This window comes from Apodemus sylvaticus, chromosome 3 (assembly GCF_947179515.1).
Source record: "Apodemus sylvaticus chromosome 3, mApoSyl1.1, whole genome shotgun sequence".
NCBI classification, from domain to species: domain Eukaryota; kingdom Metazoa; phylum Chordata; class Mammalia; order Rodentia; family Muridae; genus Apodemus; species Apodemus sylvaticus.
In genome coordinates, this window is record NC_067474.1 from 137,064,063 (window position 1) to 137,080,708 (window position 16,646).

The following is a 16,646-nucleotide window of genomic DNA, read 5'->3' on the forward strand; positions in this document are numbered from 1 at the left end:
CACCACCGCCCAGCTCTTTTTTCTTAAATGTGTGCACCTCCTGTGTGCAAATGTCCTCAGACCCCAGAAGAGCGCAACCAGAATTACTGCCCACTGTAAACCACCTGATGTTCTAGGAACGGAACCAGAGTTCTCCAGCCTTGTTTCAGAGTTTCAAGTATCAACTCAACCCTTCAAATAATCATGTCCTTTATTCAACATGGTCAATTTCCATACTGCTTCAAAGCCCCCATTAAAACACAGAGTTGTAGAATATCTATAAGCACCATTGGTCAATAAAGCCACCATTGGTGGCTTATAGCTTAGGTAGGAAATAGGACATCCTGTAGGCAGAAAGGATTCACCCAAGAAGATATAATGAGACAGATGTCTTCTGAGACGGTACCTGAGCACAGGTAACCTGCCACAAAGATTGGAATAAATGAGTTATTCTAAGTTATGATCTAGTCAGAGAAGAGCCTAGCTATATGACCAAGGTATCTGTAAATACATTTTGAGTCTGAGTCTTATTTCTGGGAGCATGAGGCTGGGAGGAAGACCTGGAGTGACCTTCAACCCAGAATGACTGAAAAGTGCTGGAGGAGGGCTGTAAGTTCAAGGCCAGAAAAGTTTACATAGCTCAGGACTAGCCTCATAGTTACTGTCATACCTTGTCTCAATACAAGACAAAACAGAGCAAAAAGGAGGAGAGGGGGGAGAAGAGAAGGAGAAGGGGGAAGAATAGAAGGAGGAGGGGAGGAGGAGGAGGGAGAGGAGGGGGAGGAAGAGGGAGGAGAGGAGAAAGGGAGGGGGAGGAGCATAGAACAGAAAGAAGGAAGAAAAGGGGAAAATGTTGGGCTTTTAAGGAAGATGCTGCCAAGTAGCCTTTGAATCTGCCCAAGTTGAGGCTAGAGCTAGAATGCTGAGGAAGTGTGGTTAGGAGGGAGGGAGACAAGCCAGGGGCTGACATTGGAGACTTAGTAATAGGGAAAGGGGCTGACGATAAGTTCCTAATAGAGATGGGGTGAAAATTGGGGGGGGGGGCTGAATTTATAGGGCTTGATGACTGAGGTAGAAAGTTACATGTCCATATATTTTTTGTTTGGGAGCTTGAGTCTCCTGTCCACAGCTCCCCCCATGCCCTCTGGACCCTGGGCACTCTCTGTACCAGACTCCATCATACCATCAAGGACCAACCTCCAGCCGGGCAGTGGTGGCACACACCTTTAATCCCAGCACTTGGGAAGCAGAGGCAAACAGATTTCTAAGTTCGAGGCCAGCCTGGTCTACAGAGTGAGTTCTAGGACAGCCAGGGCTATACAGAGAAACCCTGTTTCGAAAAACCAAAAAAAAAAAAAAAAAAAAAAAAAAAAAAAAGAACCAAACTCCCACTCCACCTGTAGCTCACATGTTGCATTCTAGGCTATCCTGGGCTACCAGGCTACTTACTATAACCAGCCCAGTATGGGGCTGGTTCTTAGGGCTGAAACATTCATGTCAGCTTAGGAGTTGGCCACTTACTCTCCCCACAGTGCTTCCTATTCCTATAAACTGAAACAGGGCTTAGCCAGTCACCCAAGAGTCTCCATCCGGAGTCCAGTTTGGCAACAGTCATGGTGGGCTGCTCTGTACTGAGCCCTGAACCAAACTCCACCTTTGAGCAGCCTCGACTCTGATGGTGTTGACCATCTGTGAACTTAGTCATTTCCAAAAGCAAAATGAAAGATGTATCCCCAGAGAAGCTGAGGTAGGTTCCTGTGAGTGGAACCCTGGAACAGCACAAAGACTAAGATGGCTAAAGTTTCTTAAAGATAGTGTCAAACACCTGAGCTTTCTGGCTCGCCTTTTGCTAAGTTACTTAACTTCCTTATCCACAGGGGGATTCAAGATCATAGCACTGGGATATCATTTATCTCATACCTGTGTGCACATGCATGTCATGTGCGGAGGCCAGAAAACAACTTACAGGAGTAGTTGGGTTTCTTTCCTCATGGGCACTGGATGAGCGCGGCCATTAGCCTGGCTGGCGAGCATCCTTACTAGCTGACCTGTCTCTCTGGCCATCGAACATGCATTGTTTTCAAATCACATCTCAGAATTATTATTATGAGGGAAGAGACTCAGGTAAAGGTTAGAAGATGATTTTGTGGAATCCGTTCCCAACCTATTTGTGGGTTCTGGGGATTAAAGGCAGGTTTCCAGACTCATGTGGTCAGCACCTTTACTGCCTACCCCGCCCCCTTGTCAGCCGCTGTAGTGTTTAAGCCTTTATCTGGCCCATTTCCTGTCTTACAGGGACTCCTGTGGAATGGAAGCTTTTTGTGGAGCCATCACCAGGCAAGCTTCTGTTTTTAAGATTTAATTGTGTGTGTGCACATGAATGCATATGCCCTGAGAGGCCAGTTTTTCATTCTATGTGGGTGCTGGGACCTTAGCCCAAGGCCTACAAGAACAGTGTATGCTTTTGACCCCCACCCCTGCCCAGTCACATCTCCAAGTATCCCTCACACCTGCCTGCCAGCTTCCTGGGAAGAAAGTCACAGCAGGAAGTGCCCTCGAAATACAGGCACCAGCCAGTCCTGCCATGCTCCTGCTGCTGGGCACCTGCAAGCAGAAGCCAATTTGGGCGAAAGCACCTGCACGAAGTTCTCAAAGCTTTTTACAAATAACGTTTTTAATTAAAAATAAGTTTATTCAACTTATATACATATTAAGGTGATTGTGGTGGCACACACCTTTAATCCCAGCATAGGCAGGCAGGTTTCGATGAGTTCAGAGACCAGCCTAGTCTACAGTGGGTTCCAGGACAGTCAAGGCTACATAGTATGACCTTGTCTCAAAACCAAAACAAGTAGGTGTGTCACATGTAGGTATGTATATATGAGTGCAGATGCCTATAGAGACTGTCTGATGATGGTGCTTGGAACTAAACCCAGGTTCTTTGGAAGAGTACAAATGCTCTTTTCTCTGTGTAGCCCTGGCTGTCCTGGAACTCACTCTGAAGACCAGACTCAGAGATCCACCTTCCTCTGCCACCCTAGTGCTGGGATTGAAGGTGTGTGCCACCGTCATCCAGTGCAAATGCTCTTAACGAATCTCCAGCCCCAAATATTTATTTTTAATTATAAGTATGTGTAGCATGTGGGTATGTGCATGGGTGCACAGGTACCTATGGAGGCCAGAAGATTGCCTGGAGCTGGAATTACAGGTGGTTGTGTATCACCATTGGTGCTGGGAACCGAGAAGGTCTTCTGCAGGGGCAGCAAGTGCTCTTAACTTCTGAGCCAGTTCTCCAGTCCCAAGCTGACAGCTTTAAGGTTACCCAGTTCTGCGAAGAAGAGTGTGGTGCTCACCAGGCTACACAGTCCCTTTAATCTGTACATTTGGCCCTACACAGCTTTGTCAAATAAGCACGTACATCTTTCCAAAATTCTCGGAATTTGATGGGTACGTGGCCTGAAGAGTGAGAACATGGATCTGAGCTGGGACCCTTTCCTGAGTTCTCATCGTCGGTATTGGGTTGTTCTAGTCACATCAGTGCCAGCTAAGGACTGGAGAAGTGGAGATATCAGACTAGTACAGGAGTTCCAAGACTCAACTCCAAAAGAGCCAGCCCACCATGGCTTCATCTGTGATCTCTCTCGTGCACACACCTGCCTCTCTACCTATAAGACAAAGGGAACAGAATAAACTGCCTTCCAAAATGGAGATCAGATGTCCAGCAGGCTTAGCTTCACCTCATTTGTCTTCCCCAATAACTAGGTAGTGTTTTCCTTCACAAGTCTGGAAACTAGCAAGAAGGCCTCAGAGCAACCATTCCTCTGCCCTTGTCTACTTTGGACTATGACAAGAGGACGCATGGCAAACTAGTAACTTTGAGAACAGCCAAGGCAATGATGGCTCCTGAAATGGACAAACTGCAAGACACCTGCCTAAGTAACCAGCAGGCAGTGTGCACCATCTGGCCACAAGTCACCGGTGAGAAGGGGCAAAGTCTGCAATTGGCCGTCTCCCGGTATGCCCCGCCCTGAATCAGCTCTTACGGTGCCATCTGGTGAGCTAGTCCATTAGAATAAGGCTCCTTGCACGCTTTGGCCTTGCCTGTCCGTTAGTTTCCACTCTACACAGTGGTTGGTTAACATGGTAACCATGATGTTCTGTCATCTAACAGAAATTTCAGCACACCTTGGGAAGTTTGCCCACCCCAAGGTATATTTCTCACACACCATCTGTTGAATCATGTGGGTAGACAGGATCCCTTCCCTATATATCTGTGTGAAAACATCCTGCTTCTCTGGTGCCTTGTTAAAATTAACAAGGGTAAGATAAAGAAAAATAGTAATGAGTTCTATGATTTTTTTTTCCATCAAGAAAACTCTTGTTGAATGATGTATTTAAGGTCTACAACATTTTTATACCTTAGAGGTAACATTTAAATATAAAGTAGTGGTTCAGAATAAAGCCAGGAATTACAAAACATTTGTTACTGCAAGCATTTTTAATACAAAAGTGTGTCTTGTTTTTAAACAGTTCATTGGTAGAGCTTCAGTTTCTGCCTCAATTAAAACCAATTGAGATAATCACACAGCAACATGGTCAGAGCTGACAAGGAACAGCAGCTAAAAAACAGGAGCCCCAGACAGCTCCTCTGTGGTCCTTGGTCAGCCGACTTTATTACACACAAAAAAGACGGAAGCAAACGGGACTGGTGAACAGGTGTGCTGGTGAACTCCGTTAAAGGGTGAGCAAGTGTTTGTTCTTAGGTCCACATTTCAAAACGGGCTTATGAAATTTATTCCTCAGTTTATGGGAGGCTGATCGACCATTTAAATAAATAGGAAAAAAAAGCAGAGAAACAAATCTGTAATTCACAGTGCCACCAAGGAGCCCCCTCACCAGGGGCCTGGGGCCTGGTGAGCACAGGAGCCATTGGGGGCTAGGTTAGACAGTTAGTTACAAATCAGTTTAAAACCCCAATGTTATGAGGTTTCCTTTTACCCCTGAATCCTAGCAGCTATGTGCCCTTTAACACCCAGAACTGAGACATTATTTTAAGACAGTATTGCAATGAATTCTTTGCTGTATCATGTGCAAAAGCTATCTAGATGAGGTTCTGTCTCTTCAGCTAAGATTACACAAGAGTAAAACAATGGAAACGCAGTAAGTGTCCTCTTCTTAATTCTTGCTAACTGAGGTGTCTGTGATTTAGAAAGAAGAGTTCCTTAAACATTGCGGAATTCTTATTTTTTTTAATATAATTTATCTTGCTGACATAGCAAGTCAAGTTTATAAAGAAGATGCATTTAGGAATAATCCTAAAAGATAAAGCAGGTTTATAACCCTGCACCACATGAAACCTTATTTAGAGGCTTTTCTTTTTAATACACATTTGCGTCTTGACCTTTTGTTTTCCTCAAATATTTCATCTCTGGGCCCTATCTGTTACAGGGTTACCAGGAGGCAAGTTTTATCTACATAAATATTCACATGAAAATAGTAAGTTACAAAAAGGAAAAAAAAATAAGGCAGCTTCATAACACAATTATTCTTTTACAATTTTAACAATATAACTTCTCCCGTTCAGAATAAATATACACCCAATGTATGGAGCAGGATTCAAAGTGGAGAGTGGTGTGGGGTGCTTGTACAGTGTTATCGCTTGGGACCTGTAGTCCTGGGGGAGGCAGTGGTGGCCTTCTTAGACATGGTTGGGATTTTGGAAGGTTTGCTGAGCCCTCTTCTGGAGCTGCCCTGGCCCCCTGCAGCACTGCTCTCAGAAGTGTCTGAACAAGCCGACTGTGTCTCTAGAAGGTCAAAGTCAGAGGCGTCACTCCCTCGACGGCTGCTGGCCCGACTGCCGGCCCGACTGCCAGCCCGACTCCCAGGACGGCTGGCAGACTTCTTAGGGTCTGGAATTTAAGAATCAAGCAGGAGACTTAACAGAGAAAACATTGAAATGGAAACACAAGTGACCAGGGGCTATGGCTAATAGCTCAATTGCTGCATGGTTTTAGGGAAATGACAGCCATTCTGGACCCACACTTCACCACAACAGCAGGAGATGAGCCTTTCTGGTTTGTGAGGCTACCTACTAGATCCTGATGAGGAGCAGAAAGCAGCTGCTGTCAGCAGCTGGACTACTGCTCAGAGCTGCTCAGTCACCACAGCATGGGATGTGGGCAGATGGGACGTGGAGGTGCAGGTGGGGAGGGATGAATTCCAGTTCCCAGGAGGAGTAGCAGTCAGCTAGCTCACTTTCCCAGTTCACCAGCAGCCATAAAAGACATGGCAAACTGACTGGGCAAGTTACTAACATGCAGTTTGCTTTAGCTCAGGCTGGCCCTTTCTTCCTTTTACTCAACTGCAATCATTTCTGATCCAGAACAAAGGCTTCAGTGTTTAGTGGAGGAGGAAAGTTTGCTGTGATTACAAGAAAAAAGCAATGGCTGCCTAACAACCGTAAGTGCTCTTCCAGCAATGGCTCCTGAGAGGCTGATGCCTCCCCAGCCCAAAGCAGCTGGGTCGTCCCTCCCTCTCTCCCTCAGCCCAAGCACTGGCGGGCGCTTACCTGCCCGGTTAGTTTTGGCACCTGTGGAGGCTGGGGAAGAACTGTTGCTGGTGTCACCAGCGAGGGATGTTCGGCTAGAGTGAAAAGTTGGTGTTGGCCGTTTCAGCTTGCTGCCTGTTGATGAAATGACCTTAAAAATAACAAAAGACCATGTTCAACTGATACAATCTTTGACAGGTATGTAATTGAATTGTCAATTTAAAAGGCTTTTTATAGATAACCATTTGAAAAAGCAAATTAAAAGTCCAGGAAAACAAAGATTTTTTTTTTTTTTTTACAAAATGTCATAGGATCATAGATTTTTAAAAAAATATTCTCAAAAAGAAGTTGTTAAGGTCCAATTAAAGCTTCAGAGGGTCTTCTAATGTCTCTTATCCCTTAGGAATGGTAACCTCCGATGGCTGTATTCTTGCTGATACATTTTCCCTAGGAATGTGAGATCTTCCAGTAGAGAGCTACTCTGGTCAAATGAATCCAGTGATGAGTTAAAAGAGAAATCCAAACACCCCTGTGTACCAACGTGCTGGGGCAGCAATCTAACGCAGAGTCAGACCCCCACCCGCCATGATTAAACACACAACTCTAGTCAAGATCACGTTCTGAGCCAGCCTGTGTTCTCCCTCAGGAAATGAGGGATGAATCTCGTCTCTCCATTTCTTTTTCTTTTCTTTTGGTGTTTTGGATTTGGTTTTTTCAAGACAGGGTTTCTCTGTGTAGTCCTGGCTGTCCTGGAACTCACTCTGTAGACCACGCTGGCCTCAAACTCAGAAATTCACCTGCCTCTGCCTCCCAGAGTGCTGGGATTACAGGCGTGCGCTATCACCGCCTGGCTATGTGATGTTTTCTAATACCATAGATTTAATGTAGAAAAAGAATATTTTTAAGTCTGATTTAAAATATTACTTAAAACATGGAATATAATTCCAGGTTCTCTTTGAAGTAAATTGAGTAAAGTGTTTTCCAGAACCTTTAAGATGCTTATATAGATAGGAGAGTGGAGCGGCCTATCTCATTGTGCAGGTTGAATTTCTTCATGAAGGAAAAGCAAAAGCGACAGGAAGTGATTAACACTCAAGCAGGAACTCTCCTAGTCACCCAGGGGGAGGAGCACCAGTTCCAAGAGCTGCCCTAATCCTGAGTACTGTTGCCTGAGTCCACAGCTCTGGCACCTCTGGGCTGGGGCTCTAAGTTAGGGCCTGGCCTGGCCTGGCCACAGGGCATCAATGAGTAAAGACCTTGAAATAAAAGATTACATTGCAAAGTAAAACAAAAAAGGCCATCTCTCAGAGTCATGCAATCCGTGTTGCAGAGGGAGAAAGCAAGGGCAGGCTGAATCTTGGGCTCTCGGCAGTAGGGCTGGGCCGGCAGTGGGACGAGTCCAAAGCTGAGTTTATTCACAGCCACTCACTGGCTCTGTGCCCTTGTTTCTCCAGCTGAAGCTTTGCCTGACTGAAGGCAACGCTGCGCTCAGAGGTGTGAGAACCCCACGTGTCCTGCGGGGCCGAGACACGCCAACAATGTTGCTGGGCTTGTTTCAGGTTCTTTTTTTTCCTCTTTTGAGACAGGCTCTCAATACACAGCCTACATGGCCTTGATGTCAGGACACGCCTGCCTCGGTCTCCAGAGTGCTGCATTAGAGGTAAGTGCCACAGTGCTGGCCAGGTTGTTTCTCTAACACTGGCCTTCCAAGTGTGCTAAGGTGCTGCACTTGGACATGCATAACTGTTGTTATGTATGTTCGAATCAAAGCTGCAGGAATCCAGGTGTCTAGGCCAGGGAACCAAGAAGGTGGAACTGGAGCCCCAGAGCAGTAGTCACTAGTAGGGAGACTGTGCTTGGCTGAAATAGATAGCACCCATGCCTTGAACCAATGTGGCAGCACCAACCACCCTGGGAGGGGTCTGGCAAATCATCCTCTTGTTCTAAACACATAGAACATTGGTGAACATGCACTGTGGATTAGTTTCAAGTGTTTATAACTCGTCTGTGTAGCTTACATTTGGAGACTCCAAGAGACCTAATTACAAGTAATATTAACAAATGAATGGCCAGGAATGACTGTTATCAATCATCCTGAACGAATGTCACGCTAAAAACTTATAAAGCTGTTAAACAATCTTGTTTTAGGCATCTCTTATTCATCTCCAATTTTGGTAAATCCGAGTTAGAAACTCCTGAAAACACTTGACCAACTTGATCAATCAGCTGTGTCAGCAAGCACCCCAGAGATAGAAGAGACATTGGGTTCATGTCAGGTTCTTGGCATGAGTGAGGGCCTCTCCGTGACCATGTCTCACTCAGCAAAGCCATACTCTACCTCAGGGCTGAGGAGCTGGAGGTCAGGACAATGGCTGTCCTTGACATGGCTGCCAGCTTTACTGTTTGTCAGCCAGGGTTTGTCATAACAGCGAGAGAGCTGAAGTGGAGTCTGTGAAACAGAGATCCAAAGGGAAGGGCAGGAACAGTTGAACATGGAACAGAACAGGGAGTAAATTGGGAACAGAAAAAAAAAATACACTAAATTTTAAAGAAACAGAAAACAAATAAAATACACGTAAGTCTGATGAGCCAAGATGCAGCAGGCAGAAGGGCATCTGTCACCAGGAGCCCACGCGCGGCAAACCCATCTGTCAGCTCCAGCTGCATGGACAGTACCTGGACTTTCCAAACCAGTAACCCTAATTCTGGACAAGCTCAAACGCCTCAAACTGGAGTAAGAAGACAGAACTGTTTCGGATGGAACCAGCCTGAACAGGCATTTTACTAATCACCTCAAAGGTGCACTCTGGGGTTCTGGGTAGAGTTGCTCTGTATGTTTTTATTCTCTTTTTCCTGCTAGGATTTTCAGAGGTTGCCCACCAATGACTATCTACCAAGATAGTCAGGGAAGAACAACATAAAGGAGGCCTGCGCATACCTTGGTCCCGCTGGCTGGGGTGGCTGGAGAAGAAGGCATGGACGTACAGCTGTGGTTACTCTGACTAGCACTTGAGCTGGAGCGGGTAGGAGAAGCTGCCCGGGAAGATGGTTTGGATCTTCGACCCCGTGACCGGAATGGAGTCATCCCCTGAGATGCCCCTTCTGGCAGGATGAATTTCTCTCTAAGTTCTATGTTAGTTCTGCCTCGTGCTAAGAGAGAACAAACAAATGCATACATGTTGTCAATTATTAAAATGTATCTTGGATGGTCATACAGATGCTTGACCCCATGATAGCAGTAAGTTGCGCATAGGTTTTATACCACCTATGGATTCTTTAAAACCAGCTATCATGTTCTGACCACTGGCTAAGATCCTAGCTTGCTGTAACAAGCAAGCCTGTGAATAAAGGACTATCCACTCTGCTGTCATGTTCAGGTTTTGCTGCTATCCTCTGGGGTAAGCAAACTGTAGCTGCTCAAGGACACACAGATGCAATAGGATACAAGTCTCTGACCTTAAACTATTTTCTCTCTCATAGACATGTGTACTTTTTGCTGAAATTTTGCAGGATATATGGTAATAATATAGTGGAGAAAAGCACATAATGAAATCAAGATGCTTCCATTTAATTCTGCCAATAACAACTCTAAAGCAAGAGGTTCAGGAAGCCAGGAAAGTAAGGATGAGGACAGTCTATGAAGTCAACATGTAGGGAGAGAGAAAGATCAAGAGCATGCACAAAACTGTGAGTGAGAATTTGTTAAGTAAAAAGCTGAAAGCAATAGGAAGCCGAGGGAACAACTTCAAGTAGGAGAAAGGGTCGCAGTGGAAAACTCTGGAGCATTACTGAAGGCCAAATAAGGGCTGGCTCCTAGCTTTCTGGAGCTTTAAGACCAGAATGTAAAATACGGATTTTTAGTCAGAGACATCAAGTACAGCCAGAACAAACGTTAGTGTAAAAGACACTGCTAACTTGAGAAATACTTCCTGCAGAACAGATCCTTTGACTTCTTACTGACAATGCTCTGCAGTAACCTTGAACCTGTTCCTGCATTCCAGGCTGCATCATTTTAAGAATATATTAAACACAGCTGGCAGAGGGTGGTGGGGTCCCGACTGAGTAAGCATTTGATGGTTTCTTTCTAAACAAGCTGCCTGAGAAACAGCAGGGAGTATAAGAGGAAACCCTGGAAGTCGAAACTAGTTGTGGACAGCACATTTAAAATGTTTTACAGAGGGCTGTAGGCAGGTGGTAGCACGAGCCAGCCACTTCACAGACTGAGGCAGGGAGGGTCTTTCAGCCCCTGAGTTTGAGACTAGCTTGGGCAAAAAGAGCAAAATTCTAACTCAACACACACATACACACACACACTAAAGAGGACTATGTGTAATAATGGAGTGGTAAGATTACATTGCACTGCCACACTAGAATTTATACAGTATTACCATATGAACTACTATACTTGATTTTCATTAGCATCTCTGCCCTATCAGACAAGGGAATGAGTGGACCTATAGAGACTGGTCAAGCCGCAGAGGAAGTGGCTGGTCTCCCACCCCAACTCTTCTAAGCCATTCCTGGCTGTTTATGGCATTACCCACATCATCTTGTCTCCATTACTCCATGGCGTGTGCTGCGTAAAGGTCTACTTCATAAGAGGACCATTTCTAAAATCCCAGAAAGGATAAAAATTCACAGGAACGCTGGCTTGGGAGAGCTGGCTCCATGGCATGAGGGGCCCCACTTGGAGCCTCAGAAGCCATGCAGAGAGCTCCCTGGCTGGTCAGTCTTAGCCCAAATATCACGCTCCAAGCTCAGTGAGAGGAATTAATGGGGCAGAAATGCCAACACCAATCTCCGGCTTTACAAGCTTTAGCACACCAGCATTCTTCCTCTGTCAAGAACAAAAGTCGCTCATTCTCACTTACAATGTATGGATTAACATATTAGCATATTTTTATTTCTTTGGGCAACTGTGTACATACTTTCTCTACAAAGACATCAGTAATACCCCTCCATTTCCCATATGTCCTATGTTAGACTTCAGCTACTGTAAAGTGTGATTTCATCACTGTTAAATGTTCAACTGCTAATTTGTTTATATTTTTAAAGATACTGTATCTAATGCTATGACAACTTCCAAAATATTTTTGTATACATCCTGATTTTTTCTTTTTTTTTTTCTGACTGATATTTTTCTTAGAATAAATTTCTACAAGTAGCTTTCATCCAGGAGGGAGGGACATTTACTTCAATGGTGTAACAGCTTTTAAGCGGTCTACGCTTCTTAAGTAACACTAATTAACTCTGGTTCTATGGGTATACATATGCACACAAGTACACCCCCCCCCCCCAGACTCGTAAGCCAGTTGCTTTTAGATTTACATTATGAGTGTCTTGCCTGCATGTATGTGTACATCCCAGTGTATCAAATGCCTGGAGGTCAGAAGAGGGTGTGCAATCCCCAAGAAATGCAGTTAAGGATGGCTGAGTCACCAGGTGGGGTTCTGGGAATGGACTCAGCTGCCCTCTGAAAGAGCAACTCTTGAGAACAGATCCTTACTTTTTTGTTTGTTTGTTTCTAAGACAGGATTTCTCTGTGTAATGGCCCTGGCTCTTATTTTTATTTTATATTGTACCTACATGTGAAGAGTGTAAGTTGTGTATGTGGGGGAGGGAAGGGAGGGAGAGAATATGTATATGCACATATGTATGAGTGCAGGGACTCACAGAAGCCAGAAGAGGCAGTTCTAAGTCTCCTAATGTGGGTGGGTACTGGGAACTGAACTCTGGTCCTCTGAAAGAGCACTATATACTCTTTGCTGCTGACCCAGTCATTTCTCCAGTCCCCAAACCATCTTTTAAATTTGCATAAATGAAGATTCCTAGATTTTTACTATCTCAGAAGTATTAATACCAATTCATTTGTTACTTCCTTTTACATACATACATACATACATACATACATACATACATACATACATACCTTTCCCCCCCAGGAAAGTATACAAATGACAAACCTTTAAAATATACACAGTACATCAGGCACAGGTATACTTACTTTTAAAAAGCAGGATCATGAATTAAATTTAATTAATTTACTGATTTTGTGCATGTCTAAGTCAGAGGGCAACTTCAGGAGTTAGTTCTAGTCACCAGGCTTGGCAGCAAGTCTTTACACACTAATCCATCTCATCTTATTAGGCCTAGAAGCACTGTTTTTATCTCCATCTAAAGCATTATGTTTGGTCTCCTTTGCAACAAATGGATTAAAGAAACAAGAAGAAACAAAAAACAACCCTCTGGCGCTATCAGAAACTACCTACCTAGTGGAATATTATTTTATCTGTCTGTCTCATCTATTTTTTGATGAAGGATCTTCCTATGTAGCCCAGGTTATAATTCTTGATCCTTCGGATTTTGCCTTAAGTAGCTGGGATTATAGGCCGATGCTACCAGGCCTAGCAAGTAACCCGTCTTCTTGAAGCGCATGTCCCTCCAGCTCACTGCCCTTGGGCGTCTACTTGTGGCACTGTTTTCATGTGACAAGGAAGTCCACCTACGGCAGTTACTGAAAGCTGCTGGTGAGGTCTATTTCAGCCAATGGACAGAAGCTGACTACTGGGCTTCAAGAAGGCATTCCTGGAGAGTTGGGGCACCTTACCTTGCTCTGAAGGATGAAGAAGAAGAGGGTTACCAAAGCCCACAGAAAATAGCTACGAGGTTGCCCTCCCAAATCTCTTTGGAGTTCAATTGTTACAGAGCAAGATAAAGATAAGCAGGCAGTGCTCTCGCCAGCCAGCAGCACAATCTATTCTGTGAACAGAGCAGGCGCAGACAAGCAGGCAGCCAGGGCTACAAGTGCCACATGCAGCATTGCCTGCCGTGGCTTAGTCTGACTTGATACACAAGAAAAATGGAACCTTAACAGATTTATACAACATTTTTTTGTTGTTCTTACAGAGATATGGTTAAAAAGATATGTATATTGATCCTTATTTAAGACAGTGAAAAAGACTTTTATATTAACGATATTGGTTCATGATATGATTATTAAAATTGACTAAATCCTTTCAGAATTTATCAGAAAAGGTATTGTCAAACCTAAATTTAAAAACTTCTGATGGGAATTATTATTGCTTAGCTACTATTCTGGCTTGTGGACTAAGTGCAGAATGAATTAAATTTATAGATAGCCCAGCACTCATTTGAGAACTGCATACTCTTTGGGTCTCTCTAAATTCTTCAGAAAAAAAAAAAAAAAAAAAAAAAAAAAAAAAAAAAAAACACAGGGTGGTGGCCAGGACCACCTGCTTAAGAGCCTAGCTGGTTCTGACTTCAATCATTGCCTGGCTAACCTTCCAAGTTATTTAAATTTCCATACCTTAAGTTCCCACTCTATAAAATGTAGATAACAGAATCTATACCTCATAAGATGAATGAGATGCAAATGTGTTATTTTTAAAATGCTTATGTAGAGGTAATTATTAAGTAGTATCCAAATTGTGTGGATACCATCTCAATAGAAACATTTCTCTGTCAACATGGGATTGTTGGAAAAGCAATGATTTGGCTATTTGGAGCATTCCCAAGGCAGCAGATATCACAGAGCCAAGAGATGTTACAGTTTAAGCAAAGCCATTCTCAAAGGACCAGGGTGTAGGGGAAGAGGGACAAAGCAGAAAAGCCAACCTATGGGAGACTGACTGGAAACTGAAGAGCTGGAATCAGAGCGCTTTATTTTACTCCCAGGATGATGAACTGGAATAAAAAAGATGTAAACACACAGACAGAGACAGAGCAGGAACTAAGGAAACTAGTCAAGGAAGACAAAACAGCTGTGCCTCCTGTGCACCTACATGCCACTCTCCTCACAGGAAAGAGGACTGGTTGTGGCTGGGCAGGATGCGGAGGCTGGGATTCTGCCATTTGTCCCCTGCTGCAGTTGTAGCTGCTATCTGCTCAAGCTATGCTGACAGGCCTTCTGTTGCCTGGTGAGTGGCACAGGACTTTGGCTTCCCCCTACTTAGAACAGCCACTAGTCCTATGCATAGGAGGGGCTTAGCATGCTCTGAGGCTTTAGAAAGAGCTTGAGATTATACACAAGGCTTTGGTCTAGGTTAGCACTAATGTCACACCCTAAATGTAATGTCACACCAATGCATTCTTTCTCTGTTTTAGAGACAGGGTTTCATTCTAGCCTTGAACTTGCTATGAAGCTGAGGATGACTTTCAACTCATGATCTCCTACCTCTACTTCCCAAATGTGAGAGCCTAGAGACACCAAAAATTCTTAATTCTCATTCTTTCCTTCTTCCCTGACAGCATCAGCTTCTTCAGATTTTTGTGCCTGAAACCCTGGGTCCTAATCTGTGATGGGTGGGATGGTATCAGACACCTTAACAAGACAAAAATCAGAAAGATCCTCCTTCAATGCTTCCTGGAAAATCGGCATGGGCTGATGTTATTATATCCTACCATGTCACCCGTCGAAGGTGGCTCCTTACCTCGGCAGGGGTCATTTTTCACCAGAAACTCGTCCAGGGCCATCCATCCTCCACCAACTCGGACCATCACAGTGCTGCGCAGAATGCGGACCAGCCGCAACTGCTGAGAATCTCCAAACTGGAGTCAAGGGGAAACTCAGTTAGTGAGAATGCCGTAGTGTACACTCACAACCCCAAACCCCTAGAAAGCAGACTGTATTCAGGAATGACGTGATAGTGGGAAGAATTCTAAACTCAATTTTGTATTTTTACATTGTCATAAAAAGGTTAGCAAATAGAAAAGCAGAAAGACTAAGCTATGAAGCAATGTAAAATCTTTCCGCTGGAGTAAAGCTGGCTCCTGAGTCACACTTTGCCTCCTGTACCAAGGGTAAAGGAGGGAAGATGGGCTTGGGTTTGCTCACTGGGATTCTTCTGAAGATTGCACCCAGGCAAGCATGCTGCATTGTCATATTTATCTCCTTAGAGAAGGTCAGTTTCTGAATACAGTGTGCCAGGGAGTTAATGGACCCAGTGAATGCTAAGGTAAGCACTGAAGAAACTCTTGCAGAGTGCCCTCATTCCAGGCTTTACAAGCTTTGAGAAATCAACATTCTCCTCGTCCGGTCCTTAGAAGTATCCCCTAATGTTCTGATGTGAGGTCACCAAGAGAAAGTCAAACTGAACAAATGATTAGACAGAATTAAAATTTAGTTGAAGAAACAGAAAATTTAATCTCTTATCAGGATTAGAAACAGTTCAATAATTATTCTGGACCTTAGAACAGACAGGATGAGCTTTTTAAAAATTATTAATTAATTTTTACATTCCGTATGATGAACTTTTCGCTTCCTTCCCAGATCTGCCTTATCAGATGGAGATTCCCTTTGTATAAATTGTCCTTTCCCCACAATGAAGAGGCAGCAAGAGAAGCAAACCAAGATTCCGAAACAAACACCAACCCAAACATTAATGAAATGGAATTCCTAAGGTCATTAAGGAGAATGTTTGGGGTGGGGAGGTAAAGAGAAGGACTTAACCTCTTAATTAGGATTTTCAAAGTTATAGGAGAATCATAACCTGGAAACAGGGAGAAAAACTGAAACTTCAAGAAAGGATGTTTGAGGAGGCTACGCAGTTGTCCTCAGTATGCTCCCGCTGACCTGACTCAAATGCACTATGCACATAGGAAGAAGTCTGGAAGGTGCTTTCTCTTCCCAATTACTTCAAAAATTAAATAGTCTTACACCATTTGTCTCATACAGCATTTAAATGTTTACACAAATGTCAGACTGACACACAGTGGAGCAGTGTCAGCCCTCCTCCCAGCTGTATGGAAAAAGGCTTTCTGGGAAGAAAGCTATTCCCTGCCTTGGAGGGAGAAAACAGATTCTGGGGATGACTGATATGTCATTAGTGAATTGAGTCACTATTTAGGTTTTCTCTGGATAGGTAAGGAATAGAAAAGCTATGTGCCTGTGTGTCTCCCAGAGTCAACAAGGAGAGTGGTCTCAGTTACTTTCTTCTTAGAAGTTCACACCCTGCAGTTTGTTATCCACTAATCTCACAGTTACTTTTCCTTAACATCTCCCCAAAGCTGTCTGAAGGATTCTGAATTATTTTTGTTGAGCTGCAGAAATCAAAGGTGGCACTCCAGGTGGTGGGAGGGAGGCCTCCATAGTTTAGAGACC

The 16,646-nt window shown here is 44.1% G+C and overlaps 1 protein-coding gene across 13 annotated transcripts in view; it reads right to left on the reverse strand.

The window, feature by feature from the left end:
- Positions 1–4,458: 4,458 nt before the first annotated feature.
- Macf1 (microtubule actin crosslinking factor 1) overlaps positions 4,459–16,646 on the reverse strand; it is a 331,824-nt gene continuing 319,636 nt past the window's right edge. For 7 of the 13 annotated variants that reach the window (XM_052177284.1, XM_052177278.1, XM_052177277.1 and 4 more), the window contains 5 exons: positions 14,977–15,094; positions 9,465–9,676; positions 8,865–8,975; positions 6,548–6,677; positions 4,459–5,888 (listed from right to left, as the gene is read on the reverse strand). In XM_052177284.1, the coding sequence (XP_052033244.1) occupies positions 5,632–5,888; positions 6,548–6,677; positions 8,865–8,975; positions 9,465–9,676; positions 14,977–15,094 (828 nt within the window). In that variant the 3' untranslated portion in view covers positions 4,459–5,631. The remainder of the gene's footprint in view (positions 5,889–6,547; positions 6,678–8,864; positions 8,976–9,464; positions 9,677–14,976; positions 15,095–16,646) is intronic. The other 6 variants (XM_052177285.1, XM_052177287.1, XM_052177288.1 and 3 more) reach the window with 1 other exon arrangement.